Genomic DNA, 20,334 nt, shown 5'->3' with positions numbered 1-20,334 from the left:
ATAAAAAAAAAATAGCATCTAAAAAACCTTGCAAATTCACTGAAAAAACCATGGGTTTCACACACGTTATATTTAGGAATTAGCATTTAAAAAACCTTGCAAATTCACTGAAAAAACCATGGGTTTCACACACGTTATAGTTAGGAATTAGCATTTAAAAAACCTTAGAAATTCACTGAAAAAACCATAGGTTTCACACACGTTATAGTTAGGAATTAGCATTTAAAAAACCTTAGAAATTCAGTGAAAAAACCATAGGTTTCACACATGTTATAGTTAGCTGGACATTTTACTCGTAAAAAACCAATGAAATTGCCCCGTTATAGTTAGTTCAGCTAACTATAACTCGCGCGCCCGCAATGCACTGCTGATGACGTCACATATTACATCACTCATGACATGGTCAGTGACATCACTCATGACATCACTGATGACATCTCAAATGACATCACTGATGACATCACTGATGACATCATCCTTGTGATAGAGTGGCAGACCTCCTCTCACCTTAATATAAGCTTTGATACACACATTCAAAAATAGAGACTAAAAATTTCAAAACAATGGACATACCAATACCAGTTACAACAACCTCTTCAGTAATTCTAAGATCCACATACACATCCACTCATTCACCAACAGTCCTATACAGTCACTCATACATGTACTCACTCATCATATGTACTCATACATCTATACATCCTGTTACACAATGCCACTCATCCATAGAGTTACTCACACACATAGTCACTCATGCTAATAAAGAATAAAACATACATTTACTTGCATATACAGTAATACACACACCACCATACTTACTTCTACGGAAACTTACACATACTTAGTCTTTTAAACAATCACTTATAGAAACACATACTTATTCATACAGGAACTCTTTCAATCTCTCCCTCTCACATATACTCACATATATACACCAATAGTCACATATACTAGTTAAAAACATATGTAGTTACTCCTGAAGACACTATTGAGACAGTCATTCACTCACTAACACACCCATACACACACTCATCCACCCATACAGTCCTGCACACATGCTGTCTTCAACACATACAAACAGTGAGTCACTCATTCATGCATCTATGCACTACGTAATACCCCCCACCGTACCATACAGACACTCAGACTGATACTCAAAAAAACAACTAATAACCTATATAGACACCCATGTAGCTACTCACCAACCCATGCAGCCACTTATACACAAAGTGAGAGATACACTTAATCAGTCAGTAACACAATCAATTTTTCAAAAACAAATCATCCATTTAGACACTTATATACCCATTTATTCTTCCATCGACCTTGAGATACACATATATAAAACATATTTATTTTTCTGAAAAACACACATTCACTGGATGATGTCATCAGTGATGTCATTTGAGATGTCATCAGTGATGTCATGAGTGATGTCACTGACCATGTCATGAGTGATGTAATATGTGACGTCATCAGCAGTGCATTGCGGGCGCGCGAGTTATAGTTAGCTGAACTAACTATAACGGGGCAATTTCATTGGTTTTTTACGAGTAAAATGTCCAGCTAACTATAACATGTGTGAAACCTATGGTTTTTTCACTGAATTTCTAAGGTTTTTTAAATGCTAATTCCTAACTATAACGTGTGTGAAACCTATGGTTTTTTCAGTGAATATATATATATATATATATAGATATATATATATATTTTTATGTCCTCATCTGCCACACAAGTTTCAATATGCAATCTTGTAGGTTTACACACATTATGCTGCCTCAGTTACTATGACTGGTAGGGGCAGTAATGGAACGAAAAGCTCACCCCTCAGCAACAGTGTTTCAACCAGCAATGATCAAGCACCAAGAAACAAACAACTATCCCCCAGAATGGGATTGATGGCTTAATCATTGGACCTGGGGGGGGGAAAAAAAAGAAAAAAAAAAAACCCCAGATACTCAATGGACCCAATTCAGAAGATGCCAGAAGGATCTTGTATCTGGATTACCGGTTCTAGCCAGGTCCAACTTAGAGACCAGCAGAGTAGAAGCATACCAGTCATTAATAGAAGGAGATGAGGAGTCCTTCCACTTCCTGCATATCTCCCTCCTGGCAAGCAGTATGGCATAAAAAATAAGCTTTTTTGCCAAGGAAGGGACCCCTTGATAGCAACCAAATATTACTGATGGTAGGTCCAGGGTAATGTTAACACCAACAGAAAGTGAAAGAGTCTTACTAATGGCTTCCCAGAATGGGGACAACTGCGGGCACTCAAAAAACATGTGAATGTCAGAAGCAGCCACCAAACCACATTTCGCGCAAGCCACACTACTTCTCACGGTAAATTTGGAAAGACGAAGGGGTGAGTAATATGCTCGATGAATGGTGACAAGATGGTTCCTGCGTAACCATGCAGGTTTGACAATGTCCCACATCAACGTACAAGACGAATTCCAAAGATGTTGTAGATCGGAATTGGTGACATGTAAAGACCAAAGCTCCTCTGGCAATGAGAAAATTCCATCCATTTCCTCCAAGATTAAATTATACCACAGTGAAATTTCCTTCTTGGCAGGCAGTTTATCTGCCAACAGCGTTATAAGATGAATATACGCACCCAAGGGATATTTAACACCATGTGGAGGTTGAACAGAATATGCAGGAGACCAGCTCGATATTTGAAGATACTTAAGCCTAGAGAAGTTTGGACCAATTTTAGTGCAAAGATATTCCCAGGGTAACAAATCCCCGTCAACAAATAGGTCACCCCACTCCTCCAGACCAGCCTCTCTCATAGGCATAGCTAGTGCATCCCCTAACCAAGTTGAACCGTCAGGGAGATCCCACAGTGGTGTCCTACTTCCATAGTACCCAACTTTAATAGCTTTAGACATCTGAGCCCATATTCTAGCCATACCCCATAACATTTTCAGTTTAATTTTTTTGAAAAACTTGGGGTTTCCAAATTTGAAAAGAAACCCTGACTGACTTACCCCTTCTACATCCAATAACATAGAATAAAGGGACCACACTCCATAGCCTACTGGACTCTTTAACTCGTTCCGTGCTCATGACGGAACCACGCCGTCATGAGCCACGGTTGCCGTGTGCTCATGATGGAGTGGTTCCGTCATGCTGCGGCCGTTGGCGGCCGCACTGCCCACGCGGCGCTAATTCCCCGCCTGTGCGGGCGATTAGTGCCATGGGCGGAGTCATGACGGAACCACTCCGTCATGAGCACAGCCCAACCGTGGCTCATGACGGAGTGGCTCCGTCATGAGCACCGCGCCATCGCGCTGCCCCCCCCGCACCCCACAGCGCTGCGGCGGAATTTCCGCCTCAGCGAAGGGGTTAAAAGGATCCTGGCGTGAGATAGCTGGAAAGCCCAGGCATAAGCCTGGATATCAGGAGCAGCGAGCCCTCCTTTTTCCCTACGCCTCCTGATCTTTTTCCAGGAGATATAAATTGTTTAAATTATTATTAATCATGTAAATTCATTAATTTTTTTTAAGTATTTATATATTAGGTGTGGGTTGTTTATTTTGTACGGATAAAAAATGGAAAAATAATTAATATTTTCTTTATTAGCCGCTAATTAGTATTAATATTTTAATAGTTGTTTAATTATGGATATGTGTAAATATTATACATTTAAATATACATTTTAAATGTGTGGTGTGAAGCTTGTAGAGGTATAGGGTAGAAAATGATGCACATAATAATAACGTTTAAAAGAGTTAAAAAAATTGTAATTGTAAATTGTTATTGTATGTGTCAATTGTTTTAAGATTTTTAATTGTAAATAAAATTGTATTTATTGGTTATTATTATTTTGACAATAGATTTGTATATTTCAATAAAAAATAATATTTGTACTAATTTATAAAATGTATTAAACATTGTAATAAATATGTAGTTTAAAACATAGATTTTGCATATTCAAACATTTTATATATTTTTTTTACTAATGTTTTGAAATTATTTATTTCACTTGAAGTGAAATAGTTTGTTTCTAATGCTGAATAGAGCGCAGTGGCATTAGTGAATTTTACCCCTCCACAAACCAACATTTTCCCTACTGTTGCACTGACTAGAGTGGGAATATTACATTTTACCCCTCCATAATCCAGGACTTTCCCTACTGTTACACTGACTGGAGTCGGAATAGTAAATTTTACCCCTCCGCAATCCAACAGTTTCCCTACTGTTGCACTTTTTGAAGTGGGAATGGTAAATTTCACCCCTCCGCAATCCATCATTTTCCCTACTGTAGTACTGAGTGGAGTGCGAATAATACATTTTACCCATCCAACATCCAACACTTTTCCCTACTGTTGCACTGACTTGAGTGGGAATAGTAAATTTTACCCCTCGGCTATTCAACACTTTCCCTACTGTTGCACTCATTGGAGTGGGAATAGTACATTTGTATCCCCTCCGCAATCCAACACTTTCCCTACTGTTGTACTGACTGGAGTGGGAATAGTACATTTTAACCCTCCAAAATCCAACACTGTCCCTACTGTTATATTGAATGGAGTGGGAATAATAAATTTTAGTCCCTCCGTAATCCTACACTTTCCCTACTATTGCTTTGACTGTAGTCAGAATAGTACATTTTACCCTCCGCAATCCAACACTTTCCCTACAGTTGCATTTACTGTGGTGGGACTTGTAAATTTTACCCCTCTTGAGTTCGATACTTTGGGCCGGTTCACGATGTGGTTTGGACTGCAACTGACGGCTTGTCGGTTCCTGTCCAAACCACCTCTACTGCTATGGTCTGTGGGGCGCATTATGATGTTTGCGGTCAGAGGCAGCAGTCGGAGTGACCGACCAACACCATCCAATGGGCTCATGGAGCCCATTGTTCAGTTGGAAAGGCCTCATAATCCATAAAGGACGGCATTTCCGCCGCCTGAATTATAATGTCGGTTTCCAACAGCCTTTCCATGTCGGCCTTTCCGACATGGGAAGTCTATCAGAAAGTGACATTGGGGGCCCCTAGGGGGTAATTTGTGACATCATAAGCAGTGCGTCGCGGGGGCGTAAGTATAGTTAGCTCAGGTCACCATAACTGCTGAATTTCACTGTTTTTGTATAAGCAAATTGTGAGGCTAAGTATAATTGTCCCTGTATCCTTTTGTTTCATCAGTGAATATTACCTACTGGCGGTTGCCAGTAGGTAGTTAGGACATAGTTTTCATAGGAGGAGCATTTTTTCATTTGCCAACAACTTTGGTGTCATTTGATGAGTCCTTGAAATTTTTTTAAAACTAATTCAACCCTTACTTCACCTGCTGTCTTGAAAGTTTCAGGGTGATTTGTCAAACAAAGGCCATGAAAAAGGGGGGTCCCAAAGCACGTTTTCCCCATGTTAATTTCCATAGGAAGGTAGCTGTTGGTCCAGAAAGCACCCTTTTTGTTTAATGGTGTGAATCTGTTCAGTAGTTGCAGAGAAATTTAAAGAAATTTCCAGTTGTATATCTAGGGATGCGGAGGATCCGTGACCCCTTTTCATCTCATGCTGAGATCTGTTTGGCTGCTAACACTTCAAACTAAGAAGCGTTGGCAGCCATCTTGTGACTCTGTTGGACCGAGTCACAGGAAGAAATGTAAAAAAGAAAGAAAAGAGAGCAGGGTAGAAACACCCTGATCCCCTAAACCTCTTGAGGGAGTCCCACAGGGACCCAGCAGGGCTAAAAACGCTGTTAAAAAAAAACCATTTGTCAGGAGTTGCGCTTGAGCCACGAATCCCGCGGAATTTCTTTTAAAAAATGAAGCGCGGTCTCCCATGCTTTGTTAATTATCAGCCCTGGGTTGGACCAGGTCCCGGGTGCATTATGCATAAAAAAGGATGGAAGGCACCCGGGCAACCCCTTCTGGGGCACAATATGCCCTGGGGACCACCACCTCCCCGGGGCATCTTTACCATTAAATGCAGGGGGGGCCATACTGTGTCCCTCGCTGCTCTGGGAACCACCAACTCCCTGGGGCTTATTTCATTTTAGATGGGGGATCCTCTCAAACCCCCCCAGGCTCAGGGACCACCACCACCTCGGGGCTTAAAGTAAAAATATTGTTGGGACCGTGCGACCCCCCCACAGCCATGGGCACTGCCAGCTCCCTAGGTCTTTTCTCAAATTGAGTGTGGGAGGGTCAGACAGCCACCTTGCAGTTGGGGGCCACCACCTGCTTTGGGTGAAATTGAAGGAAAGAGGGGGGCTGCCTGGCCCCCTTACTGGAGCCATACATGGGCCTGGGGACCGCCACCGCCCCGGGCCGGCTCCTGTTATGTCCCAGGGTGCCCATCCCCAGGACATACCTTTTTCTACGGCATGTGCGGGAGCTTTACTGCTCCTGCGCAAGTGCAAGCATAAAAAATGCTCTCACTTGCTGAAAGGAAGAGCAATTGCTTTGATAGAGAAGGAGCTGCATGTTCAGCAGCTTCCTCTGTGTCAAAGCAATGATGGCTCCCGCAGGAGGCGGGGAGCCGGCAGGGACCGTGAGGGTCTTGAATCTCCCCCTGTGATCCCCAACATTGCTAAGTAGGTGCCCTGGGTGGAACCAGGACACCCACACTAGAGTACGGGCCCCAGGGAATGGGGTCCCCAGGGCTTAAATCAGCTAGGGAGAGGGGGTGCTCAGCCTCCCTCCCTTTAAATGTATTAAACTTGGTTTTTTTTAAAGGCAGGGTTCTTAGGGATGGTGTCCCCATGGCCGAAATTAGCCTAGGGAAGGGGGGCCACATGGCACTCTCCCCAAATAAATAAATGACAAACAAAAGAAAAAAAGACAGAAGACAGTTAAGTCACTGGAGGCCATGCCCCATTTCTCTCCCACTCTGTAAACATACCTCTTGGTGCAGTGCTTGTTGGGGTATGAAACTACCTTGGCTAAAGAGGGTCTTTGGGGGCCAAGGAACCCTCCTGTCACCTCCATTAAGTCTGACACAGAAGGATTGCTGAGAGGTATTGAAGGCCACACACCCTTTCTCCACCACTCTGCAAATGCACCTCCTGGTTAACTGCTGGTGAGGGGATGACATCTCCTTGGATACTGAGGGTCCTTGGGGGCCAACAAGCCCTCCTGTTACCTCCAAGAAGTCCCACAGAGCGTGATACCTGGGAGGGCTTTGGAGGCCATTCTCTCTCCACCGCTCTGCAATCTCACCTCTTGGTGCACTGCTGGTTGGGGGATGAGGTCCCCTTGAATGCCGAGGGTCCTTGGGGGCCAACAAGTACTCCTGTTCTTTCCAGTAAGTCCGATAGAGCATGATTGCTGAGAGGACTTCTGAGGCCATGCCCCTTTTCTCTACCACTCTTGAAACACACCTCCAGTCACACTGCTGGTTGGTGGATAAAGTCCCCTTAGTTCTAGAGTTTCCTTAGGGGCTAACAATCCCTCCTGTTACATCCAGTAAGTCCCACACAGCGGAATTGCTGAGAGGTCTTCGAAGGCCGCGCCCCCTTTCTCCACCACTCTGCAACTTTGCCTCCTGGCACACTGCTGGTTGGGGGATGAAGTCCTGTTGAAAGCTGAGGATTCTTGGGTGTGCATAAGCCCTCCTGTTACCAACAGTAAGTTTGACACAACAAGTTGCCGAAGAGATAATTATTATATATTGGCTTATTGTCTGCCTCATTCATTTCTTTCACAGATTTTGTTTCGAGTATGCTCTGGGTTGCCAAGAAGCCCCGTTTTTAAGCCCTGTTCTCCACGTTGTCTTAATGCACTAAAAAGACTCCATTGATGAGAACATAGATTACTGTTCTATTTATCTACTTTTGTGCCCTGACGAAGGAATTAGTGGACTCTGTGGTCCACCCCGAAACGCGCGTCGGCAATTGTGTTGTCCTTACTATTGGCATGAATAATTTGTGCTACTATTGAGATTTGTTTTTCTTTTCTTTTTAGGTGGCTTGTTTCTATGTCGTTTTGTATATGTCTCATGTGTAGTATTGCAATATATTAAGATCATTTTGTGCTATTTGTATGTATATAAAAAATTTATTCTGGTTAAAATATTGTTCTCTGTGGGCGTTACTTGGCTTTTTGTCAGTGCAAAATATTGAAACTATGTTCATTGTACTAGGCCTATTTGTATATCTTTGCTTACATAAAAATAAAATTGTTTAAAAAGTTATTTCTCTATGTCCCTGTGATTGAATGAGGCACTAACTAATTATTTGTGGGAGTTATTACCGACTAAAAATTTTTTGGGGGGAGGTTCTGTTATTTCTTATGTTATTTCTTATGTTATTTCTTATGTTATTTCTTATTTCTTATTTCTTATGCCGAAGAGATAAGAGACATCATGGCTGAATTGATCCTCTTGGACTTACGACACCGTGAACCATTCTGTCCTGTTGCAGCGATTGATGGGAATTGAGTTTGGGAGCTCGGCTTTCAACCTTCAATGCTCATTTCTCACCGACAGAGAACAGTCAGTTGCCCATGGATAATTTACTACAAAATCCTTCTCTTTGCTTTGTGGTTTCCCTTAAGGATCATCACTGAGCCCTACATTTTTCAACATATCTGTAGCCCTTTTAGTCAGGTTTATCTGCTCTTTCGGCTTCTCGACAGGTGCCTACACTGACGACACTCAAATTGTAGTGTTGATTTCTAGTGACGTAGTTGAGGTTGTGCTCTGATTTAATAGCTGTAGGCGTGCAGTCATCAGCAGGCTGAGTCACAACATCCTCAAGTTGAACTCTGCGAAAACTGAGGTATTCCTCTTTGGTAAGGACACCTCCTTTTGGAATAATCCTGGTGGCGCCAGACTCTGGAGATCCTTCCCACTCGAGCATCTAGAGTCAGGAATTTGGGACTGAAATTTGATCCCACACTCTCTTTCATTAATCAAATTAATAAACCTAGTTCATCTTGCTTTTTTGTTGAGAATACTTAGGAACGTCTTCCCATTCATTCCTTTTGATTTCAGAAATCTGTTATCACCGCACTGGTTTTGTCCAGACTAGATTATTGTAATGCTATTTATTTGGGCGTACTTCAAAGCTTATTAAACACGCTTCAGATACTGCAGATTGTAGTGGCAAGAGAATTCCTAAATTTTGGTCAGTCTCGTATGCATTAGTAGATCTCCTCTGGCATCCAGTAAAAAAAGAGTGCCTTTGAAGGCACTCTGCATGACGCATAAACCTCTACGTTGTATAGGCCCTTCGTACATGACGAAGAAATTTACATGGTACATACCAAGTAGATCTTTATGTACAATAGCCTCTAAAACACTAATTGTTCTTAAAATCAATAATATGTAATGGGTTGGTAGGAGCTTCATTTATTCTACCTGTCAACTTTGGAATAAACTGCCTTGGCATCTCAAATGTCAGCCAAATCTGTCCTGCTTTAGGAAACATCTCAAAACCTGGCTGTTTTCATTACCCATATCATAAATAACAAATATCTTCATTGCTCCTGTACAATACAGTGCAGACACCAGCCCCAAGATGCCCTAGGGCATTACTGCACTATACAAATTATATCAATATGCACATATATTATAATAGTTAGATGTGGTATTTAAAACAAATGGGTTTAATAACTAAGGGCCCGATTAAAATGATGGTGGGACCATCACCGACAACCCGTCAGTAACGGTCCCTCCGCCATCAGAACCATGTATTCTGCCCGCCATATTACCGTGGCGTGTGGATGCCTGTCATCAGAAAGACCAACCGCCATGCATCCAATGGGCTCCTTGATCAGACGGTTTGTGGGAGAGGAATCTAATCCCTACAATGGTGGTGGTGCCTATCAGGCACATCTGTAGGGATTATGAAGTCCCTTTCCGCCCACCTTTTCATAGTGGTTAACCCGCCACGAAAAGGCAGGCAGAGAGGTACTTTGGGGGCCCGTAGCGGGCCCCCCTTGCCCCTTGGCCCTTAGCTGTGGGTTTTGGGGGGCACCTATGGTGCCCCCCTACTTATCCCTGCACCATGTGGCAGGCACCACATGGTGCCTGCCACGTACTACAGGGATATGTAAAGTGTCCCCATTTTACATTGCGGCATGTCCTGCATCCTACAACAGATTGGCATTGCTACCACCATGGTGGCGGTCACATCCTACTGCCTCTGGAGGGACATCTGAGATCCTGTTGGGTGGTCCTGTTTACAATAGGTTGGTGGTCTGATGAGAGTCCGACCATCATCCTAATCAGCCCCTCAGTAAGAAAATGTAAAGCTATCTCACATTCTTAAAGATTCATCGGTTGATTATGTCCTGGAAAGACGTGAGTAGATAAGTATGCGTACCTATGGTATGATAAGGGCCACTGGAATTATGTGATTATGTGGCCACAGTGATTTTCGCCTAATTATAAATCTGCTGCACTTGCCAAATAATACATCATCTGCTGTGTAATGTGCAGATTTTAAACAAACAAAATGTTATTTCTGGTTTGAGAAGTTCAAAAGTTACTAAAAGCAGAGGGACATTTGTTGCCCCGCTGTAGAAGGTTCTTTGCAAAAGTTGACTGGTGACCTTTCTGTACCTTATTGCTGTGTTTTGGTTTTAAACTGGTTCTAGTGAGTTGCAGCTAATACCAAAACATTAAAATGATCTCAAATGACAAAATAATGAAGTAATACTATGCCAAAATATGACATATAATGCTGCATAATTTGCTTTATGGCCATATAATTTAATCAACTCTGCAACATAATTTGGCTCTCTCTTGCTGCAGAGTTCTAGTGTCCCTGGGTATGATTACTGTAAAGAATGTCATTGATAAGTCATTGGAGTACACTGTGTTTTTTTATGCAATGAAATTGAGCATTCATCTGTTAAATTATGTCTTGAAAAGTTTAGTACAGAAAGGAACTATTGTTAAAAGGAGTACAAGTATGGTATCAGTGCAATGAAGTAACATCTGAGATGTTTTCAAATATCAAGCAACAGATCCAATGGTTAACCACAAGTAACATCTGAGTTTAGGATATAATTGGCTAACACCACAGATCCATTTTATTCCATTTTGCATGGCAAATTAATAAAGAAATCCGTAATTAAAATGAACTAAATTGATAAAAGCTATTATACAGATACTAGGGGGCTCATTAGGATGTAGGATGGATCGCCACCGACTGCATGGCGGTGGCGATCCGCCGTACATCCTTCCCCGCCCGCCAACCATTTGTTAGTATGGCGGGGGGACTAAGGGTGGGCGGACTTTGCGAAATTGACTTTCGCAAATTATCGCGAAATTGCACAAAATCTCCGCGCGCATGCGAAACTTTCGCGAAGATGCAGAGATTGCTTTTCCCGACCGTTCCCGATGTGTTTTTGCGTGCTCGCGGGGAAAAATATCTCGAACTTGCCCATGCGGTCACTAATGGGCGCGGCCATCTTGCTCGCGATGCTTATTTCCTGTTCGCGATCGCAATGAATTATTCGCGATGGCAAACTCTCGCGCGATAGCGCGACCGGCTACCAACAATCCAACATCTTGTGGCGCACGCGAACGGATACGAAAACTTGTCGGCGAACGCAGGGACCCGGTAAGTCACACCCATGAGCGCAAGAATGCATTTTTAAAGCGTGAACAAGAAAAATACTTCAGTTTCGCGGCAGGTTGTGAAAGTTTTGACATTTTCGCGCTCTCCGCAGAATGCGAAAATGTCAAAATATCGCAAATTCTGCGAACGGAACTAAATTTACCGCCCAGGCCTAAGGGGAACTGCGGCGGACGTGAAGACCGTCCGCCGCTTTTCTGCCCGGTCAACTTGTCGACCGGGTGGAAAAGGGTTTAATATGGTGGCGGTGTCTTCTAGATACCGCCATCCATATCAGGATGCAGGCGGGAGGCAGCCTTTCTGTGGCGGTGTTGCTGCCACGGAAAGGCATGTGGATTTTCAAGTTGGGGGCCTGTTGTGGGCCCCCAGGATGTTGGAGGGGTGTGGGGCACATGGGGGGTACCGATGGTACCCCCATGCATGTGCATGCACAACATGGCAGGCACCACGCGGTGCCTGCCATGTTTTGCATACATATGCACAACATGCACTTTTTGCATTGCGACAGGTGCTACTGAAATCACCGCCCACTGCAATGTTAGAAATGCGTGATGCACCTGCCAGTGTGGCTGGCGCATCCTAATAACCCCCACGGGACCGCTGCACATATGGCGGGCGGTCCCGTTTTCCGTAAGGATGGTGGGCGGGCAAAGTCTGCCCGCCATCATAATGATGCCCTAGATGTCAACGTCTTATACTAAAATCAATGTTAAGGTTGAAAGAAGTAAGAGGTGTTATTCGCTTGGACCACTTGGCATGACACAGATGGTACGCATGATGTCTGGGTGTGATATAGGTTGTCATTTAGACATTAGGGAAAATTTGGACTTGAAGAGTAGGTGTAGCTTGTGCTTGGCCAAGGAGGGCCTGTGGTTGTTACGTTGCTGCTTGTTTCCTTGAAAATTGTTGTTATCTTTGTCTCAGAGCTGAAATTGACAGATTATCGGGCTCACTTGGTCCTATGTACAGGCAAAGCCTCCCCTCCTCATTAGGTAGCATGCGCTAAGGAGCAAGCTATGGTATTTTTTGACAAAGTCATAATTTTTTCTCTGTTATTGTTTTCTCTTCTCTCTCTGTCTTCATTTTTGTTATCAATTGACGCATTTTTGATGTTCTGGTGCTGATAAATTGTTGCAATTGCACGTCTTGTCCTGAGTGTTGTATTTTGTTCATGACTTAATATGATTATGAAGGTGCTGCTAATTCGTACAGTTGTTTTTACCATATTTGAATTCACACGTTTTGACCTAACCATTGCACTTTCTTTCGGGATGTGATTCTTCATATGCATTTTTTGCTGTGGTGTTTAATATCTATCCTAGTGAAGCTTTGTAAATAATGTTGAGCTCATAGAAGTAGTCAAAACAGTAATCCCTGTGTAATTATTTCCCCACTGATCAGAGCAGAATAAAATATTAATTAATCCTGTACAAGTAGGGACCCTTCCTTCTACTCAGTATAAAGGGATTACACACCTAAAATAATCCCTGCTCACCCCATGGGTAGCTTGGCACAAGCAGCCAAGCTTATCTCAGAGGCAATGTGTAAAGTATTTCTACATATCACACACAGTAACACAGTGAAAACACTACAACTGGGCCCCATGCCAGTTTAGAAAAATAAAGTATCTTTATCTAAATCCAACATACACGATTCAAAATATGACTTTTAAAAGGTTCCTAGCAATTCTATCCATTGAAATCTGTCGATGTGTGATTTCTATACAAAGTACCTCAAATGCGTCAAAATCCACTAGGCAAAACAGCCGCAGAGAAGGGAAGTGTTGGAAAACACAGCTATGCATCAGCTCATGAGTCCTGGGGCAGGTGATGCGACAGACCTGCTGCATGCAGTAGAAGTGATGCGTTGAATCCGGACTGTAGGGTGATGCATCAAATCTAAGACAGTTCTGGTCTGCAGTTAATGCATCGGAAAACTGGCTGCACAGGTGTGATGCATGGAAATCTGGACGCACTTGAGATTGATGGAGAGTAGTAAACAGGCACTGTGTCAATTTCTTCAGCCAGGATCCGACAATGCATAATTTCTTTTAACCACACAGAAGAGCCTGTGTTGGAGTCAGAGTGGTGGTCTCAGATCAGACTTCGGAGACCGGTGCGCGGGACTCAACGTCCGGCGAGTCTTAGTGCCGCTGGCGAACACTGGGTGGGTTTCTTCTACCGCCTGGGGCTGTGTGTCAGGAATTTCTCCTGCACTGCAGTGCCACATCAGAAAATTCAGCCGCAAGAAGGGCAAAGCATTGATTTTGCAGGTTTCTTCAGTTCCTAAAATAAAGCCATTTGAGGATCTTCTTAAGCAGAGTACCATAGCAGGGCAAAGGTTTGGTCCTTTCCACTGCTCACAGACAGAAGCAGCAACTGAAGGCAAACCCAGCAAAGCAACACACAGCAAAGGGGCAGTACTTCTTTTGGGCGCTCGTCAGCTCTTCTTCTTGGCAGGGTCCTCTTATTCCAAAAGCAATCTAAAGTGCTGCAGTTTTAGGTCTAATATTCACACCCGTTTTTGCCTTTGAAGTCTTTGTTGAAAAAGTCTGTCTTGACCAGTAAAACCATTTCTATCCTCCCCGGTCCAGCCACAATATAGGGGGTGGAGACAGCATTGTGCAGGGCAACCAAAGCCTATTCAGGTGCTAATGACAGCTCCTCCCACCACTATAGGCCAGGATGGATCATCGGCATATGCAGGACACACTTCAGTTCCCTTTGTGTATGTGTCTCGAGTGAATGTACAAAGAGGTCCCATTAGTCTAAAACCAGACGGTGACTCCACAAGCAGGCAGAGGCCAACAGGACAGTTAAACAAGCGAAATGTCCACTTTCTAAATATGGCATTTCCAAACACAAAATTATAAAGCTACCTTTACTAAAAGGTGAATTGCTAAATTCTGAGTTGAGAGCCTAAACTCCAAATCTCCAGCTGTTCCCAGCTGAAAGTTGGGACACTTGTAAAATGTTACAAGGCAGCTCCAATGATAGCTTATGGGAGAGTTAGTCCTTGCAATATTGAAAAATTAAATAAACAGTATTTCACTATCAGTTCATGTAAAACACCCCTATAAATGTCCTACCCTTTGCCTATACTGCACCCTACCCATCGGGGTACCGTGGGCCTACCTTAGGGGCGATTTAAATGTAAAACAGAGAAGGTTAGGGCCTGGCAAGTGGGTGCACTTGGCAGGTAGACATAGCAGTTAAAAACTGCGCTCACAGACACTACAGTGGCAGGCATGAGACATGTTTGTAGGGCTACTCCTGTGGGATGCACTATCAGTGTTGCAGGCCTGGAAGGAATATATGATGTTAAACCGCCAGCAAATACCACTCGATAGGTTACAACGTGGACGTTACACTGTCCATGTTGTTACCACCCAAGGCATTATATTGCAAGTCGTTTCTACGACTTGCACTAGATGGCGCGCTGGACTTAGGAATAGTATAAATTACTATTCCTACTCGAGTTAGCGCAACAGCAGGTAATGTGTTGGACTTAAAATCCAACACATTCCCTGGTGTTGCACGCCATCTAGCGCAAGTCGTTGAAATGACTTGCGATGTAATGCCATGCGTGGTAACGCGGACGATGTAACGTCTGCGTTGGTATCAACGCGCGTGGTACTGACAGCGTCCCGCCTGGTAGTAGCATTTGATTTACAGGCCCTGGGCACAAACAGTGCACTATACTAGGAACTTACCAGTAAATCAAATATGTGTATCATGGATAACCAATCAGAATCAAAATTTACATAGGGAGCATTTGCACTTTGGTACTGATCAGTAGTGGCAAAGTGCCCAGAGTACCTAAACCAGCAAAAATGAATTCCATCACAGAGACAAAAATACAGGAGGTAGATGCAGAAAACACAGGAGAAACCATGTCAAGGATGCCAGGTCTAACACGTCCAGCTGAAAAGTAGTGAGAACTACCCACCCTCCTGGGATTTATCATCACTAAGGTGGAAGAATCTGGTCAGACCATCAGCACTGGCGTGTTCTGTACCAGGTTGTCTTCCACCGTAAAGTCCATCCCCTATAGGGAAATGGACCACCTCAACAGTTTTGGTTTCTCAACCCTCATCTGCATCAACCATCTGAGAGGCCTGTGGTTGGTCTGAACCCAAAAGTGAGTCCCAGCAAGTAGGGCCTCAGCTTCTTCAGTGCCCAGACCACAGCAAAGGTTTGTCGCTCGATTACACTCCACCTCTGTTCCCTGGGAAGTAGCCTCCTGCTAATGAAGGCTGCAATTTGGTCCAGGCCCTCATCTTTCATTTGTGAGAGTACATCTCCAACACCATGCCCTGAAGCATCTGTCTGCACAACACATTTTTAGGAGAAGTTGGGTGCCCTGAGTACGGGTGCCGTGCACATGGCAGATTTCAGCCCATAAAAAGCAGCCTCACAGATATCAGTCCAGATCACTTTCCTTGGCTGCTTCCTGGAAGTCAGCTCAGTCAAGGGGCCCAAAATGGTGCCATATCCCTTGACAAATCTCCTGTAATACCCACACTTAAATGGCCCTCACCTCGGTCTGGGTCTTGGGGTGCTCCCAAGCCAGAATGGAGTCAATGTTCTGCAGAGCCTCAACACTACCCAGATGTGGTGCAAGTGTTCTTCCTAGCTGGAACTGAACACTGCAATGTCATCCAGTTAGGCAGCACTGAAATCCTGAAGTCCAGCCAACACCTGGTTGACCAACCTCTGAAAGGTGACAGGGGCAGTCTTAAATCAGAAGGGCATCACCCGGAACTGGCAGTGCCCACCTGGCACTGATAACACAAACCTCTGCTTTGCCTCATCAGTCAGGGAAATCTGCCAGTACCTAGACATTAAGTCAAATATACTAAGGAACCTGGCAGCTCCCAGCCAATCTGTGAGCTCATCAGCTCTGGGGGTGGGGTGCGCATCAGTCCTGGTGACGAGATTGAGCCCACAGTAGTCAACACAGAACCGAAGTTCAGGTGCAGCAGCCTTTGGGCTGGCCCAAGGAACATTGGTGGGCTCTTTCACCCCTAACGCCAACATCTTAGAAACTTCTTCTTTGATGCTGGCTTTGACCCTGTCAGTCAATCTGTAATTGTTATTCTTTACAGGAGGACTGTCCCCAGTGTCCACATCATGGGTACATCAATGGGTGATACCTGGGGTCATCGAAAACAGAGTGGCAAACTGTTCCAACAGCTGGTGACAGTGACTCTGTTGATCTGAGGTCAGTGCAGGGGAGAGGTTCACACCTTCGACTGATCCATCATGCTCCTTTGCAGACATAAGGTCAGGAAGACATTTGCTCTCCTCTTTCTGGCCAGGCTGAAATTCAACCAGAGTGGCATTCTGGTCATATCAGCATTTCATCTGTTCCTGGCTTGGTTCCATGTTTTCCTGAGCAAGCTTCCTGAAGTGAGCAGTCTGGTTTCTGAAGGGCAGCATATAGCTAAATACATCCTGGGTAGGTTTACCGAGAGCTTTTCCCCATCCATCTTTCACCAGACTAAGAGGTCCTCTTACAGGATGCCCATACAGCAATTCAAAGAGGCCAAATCCTAAGGATTTCTGCAGTACCTCCCTTTTAGCAAAGAGAAGGCATGGCAAGAGGACATCACATTTACTCCTTATGTCTTCTGCAAGACCCTTGATCATGCATTCAGGGTTCAGTTGAATATCTCAGCCAACCCATTATCTTGGGGGTGGTAAGGAGTGTTGAATTTATAGGTTACACCACACTCTTCCCCCGGAGACTTCAGATCCCTATCAATGCCCAGCTCACCACATGGGACATCACTGTTATGAGAGGGATAACCTCCGGCTACTGGGTGGCATGGTCCACCAAGACCAAGACGTACCTGTTGCATCGGGCTGTCTTGGGATCCAGGGACCCCACAATATCACTTCCCACCCGCTCAAAAGGGGCGCTCACCAGAGGAAAAGGTTGGAGAGGAGCATTAGCTTTCCTCCCACACCTAAGTTTGGCAAGATCTACAATGTGCATCAGAGTGCCTTTGCATTTGGGGAATAAAAAAACACTCCCCTGTATTTACAGAGAATAATTCCTTCGATGGCAGTAAATCGGTGGATGAAAACTATCTGAAATTCTGTGACCAGATAAACCACACTCTTGATCAGATGGCCCCAATGAAAGATCTAAAAAATATGTATGTCATCAGCCCCAAGTATGAGGAGCTAAAAAAGCTAAAGAAAGGTTTCAAACAAGCAGAAAGAAAGTGGAGGAAACTCTATGAGGAAGAGGACAAAATAGCCATGAGGGCAGCATTGGGCAACTATAAAGGGACAATTGCCAAGGAAAAAGTTGAGTATTACACAAACACTATTTTAAAGGCAGCTAATAGTGCCAGAACTATATTTAAAATAGGGAGCGATCTCTCCAAACCTGACTGCATAAAAAACAAGTTCACTGCAACCCAAGACCTATGTGATGGCCTGGCAGTCTAGTTTGAGGAGAAGATCGCTAACATTTCTAGTGGTCTGGGAATGAACAAGGAGAAAAAGACAGATGTTGAAATCGGAATACCTGAGCCGATGCTACCAGTGAAGCAGGAGGAGGGAGTAGACAAGGGCAAGCCAGCAACTCTGCATCACTTCCAGATTCCTACAGAGAAAGATTTTAATAGACTGGCTCTCAGTGTTTCATCCGGGTCCCCAATGGACCCTCTCCCACTCAGGATGTGGAGAGAATTTAAGGAGGAGCTATTCCCACAGCTCTTTCAAATCTGTTGCCAATCACTGAGCAATGGGGTAGTGCTGGTATGTTGGAAACAGGCAATGGTGACACCTTTCTTGAAGAAAACCACGCTTGACCCCCTATGCCCAACTAATTATAGACCCATCTCCCTTCTGCCCTACCCAGTAAAAAACTTAGAGTGGTTAGTCAGCAAAACTCTTTTGCAATTTTTAGAAGTTAACCATAAGTTAGAAGATGTATAATTTGGTTTTCGTCCAGTTCATGGAACAGAATCTGCCTTAGTAACAGTCCTGGATGAACTCAGAATGCAAGCAGACATAGGCCAATCAGTCATACTGGTCCTTTTAGATATGTCAGCCACATTCGACAAGGTCAATCACAAAATCGTTCTGAATAGACTTATGGATATTGGGATAGAGGGAGTGGCACTGAATTGGTTTCAATCATACCTGTCGGATAGACAACAGGCAGTTGCTCTGCCTCCCTTTCTATCTAAAGGTGGCTCTATCCAGCACAGTGTCCCCCAGAGCTCTGCGATTAGTTCGGGTCTATTTAACATATATTTGAGCCCACTGATTCTAATTATCAAATCTTATGGAATTGAATTGATGAACTATGCAGATGATACACAACTCATTTTTCACTTGAAGGGAATCAATCAGTATCACTTGACAGGTTCCACAATTGTATACAAAGAACTGCAAGCTGGCTCAGAGACAGCTCCTTACAGTTCAACGGGGATAAGACAGAAATTCTGTACTGTACGGCAAATAAAGTCCCTCACCCGTTCTTGGCCAAGATATACAGATAAGCCACTAATTCCCTCTAAGACAGTGCGCAATCTAGGGGTGATGTTTGATGATGAACTGAGTCTAGATACCCAAGTTAATAAAACAGTTGGAACCTGTTTTTCTCTCATTAGAGCATTACTGAAAATACTTCCTATGCTACCGATTCCAGCCAGAGCACTGGTGGTGAGAAGTGTTATCCTGAGTCTGGTAGACTATTGTAACACTCTCCTACTGGGTGCTCCAAACTCGTTGATACAGAGGCTTCAAAGAATCCAGATAATAGCTGCAAAGTTAGCTCTAAAGAGACAGCGTAGGTCATCTGCCTCTTTGTCCCTTAAAGACATTCACTGGCTGCCAATTATGCAAAGATTACAGTTCAAATCTCTCTGCATCGTTTTCAAGGCACTACATGGTCTTGGACCTAGTCCACTGCAGAGAAAATTTACCTGGTATGTCCCGACCAGAAGCCTTCTTTTGTCAGCAGCAAAGCCGGTGAGCACACCCAGATTCTGAAATACCAGGCTCGGAGTAAGAGCATTTAGCGCTGTAAATGCTCGGCTATGGAATGAACTTCCGGCCGATCTTAGACAAACAGAAGATCTTCTACATTTCAGAAAGAAGCTTAAAACTTGGCTCTTTACTAGGGTATAATGGAGCCTAGCCACCAATTATGATAATTCTGACCGGTATGGCAGCATATGTGTACACTGGAACTTAAGGTAATGTCAGCGCCAACATACCCGTGGGGTGATAGTGCGCTCTATAAGATTATATAACATAACATAACATAACATAACAAATTAAGTGGGTGACAAGCCTGTCAAAGGTCTTGTCCTGCCCCAGATGTCTTGCCAAAGGCCCATTATGAGCCAGACCCTGTAGGAAAGCTCTGGAGTGCAGGGAAACCACCAGCACAAGGGTTAGCCCTGGCTCTGCAACATTAGAATCACTGTACAAGAGGCTGTTCTCCCAGTAGATCCAATGTGATCCAGACTGACCAACAGCTGCCTGGTTTGCAGCCTGCTGCTGCAAACCTACAAGAGTAGGACATTCCATCTGCTCCTTGCTAGACTCCTCCCTGGTGGGACCCCCTTCCTGCTGAAAATGGTTCAGGTTAGGTAGGTCTCTCAGTTTGCCCACCTGCTCCCCTGTAGGTTCCGAGGCTTCCCCCGCAAGGTAAACCTCCTCCCGGACTATGGGAGCTTTAGGCTGCCTCATAGTCTGTAAACCAAACTTATATATATGTCATCCCATTAGTAAAATCTTCTGTCAAAATCTGTGGAAAGTGCAAA

At 44.1% G+C, this 20,334-nt stretch overlaps 1 protein-coding gene across 1 annotated transcript in view; it reads left to right on the top strand.

Moving 5' to 3' along the window:
• Positions 1 to 16,762, top strand: part of LOC146783975 (uncharacterized) — a 30,715-nt gene extending 13,953 nt beyond the window's left edge. Inside the window, exon 3 of the mRNA XM_085632883.1 lies at positions 16,648 to 16,762. Coding sequence (XP_085489009.1) covers positions 16,648 to 16,762 — 115 coding nt within the window. The remainder of the gene's footprint in view (positions 1 to 16,647) is intronic.
• Positions 16,763 to 20,334: the final 3,572 nt, after the last annotated feature.

The sequence above is a fragment of the Triturus cristatus genome, chromosome 11 (genome assembly GCF_964204655.1).
Source record: "Triturus cristatus chromosome 11, aTriCri1.1, whole genome shotgun sequence".
NCBI lineage: Eukaryota > Metazoa > Chordata > Amphibia > Caudata > Salamandridae > Triturus > Triturus cristatus.
Note: the sequence above shows the minus strand (reverse complement) of the source record. Positions and strands in the feature narration are given on the sequence as shown.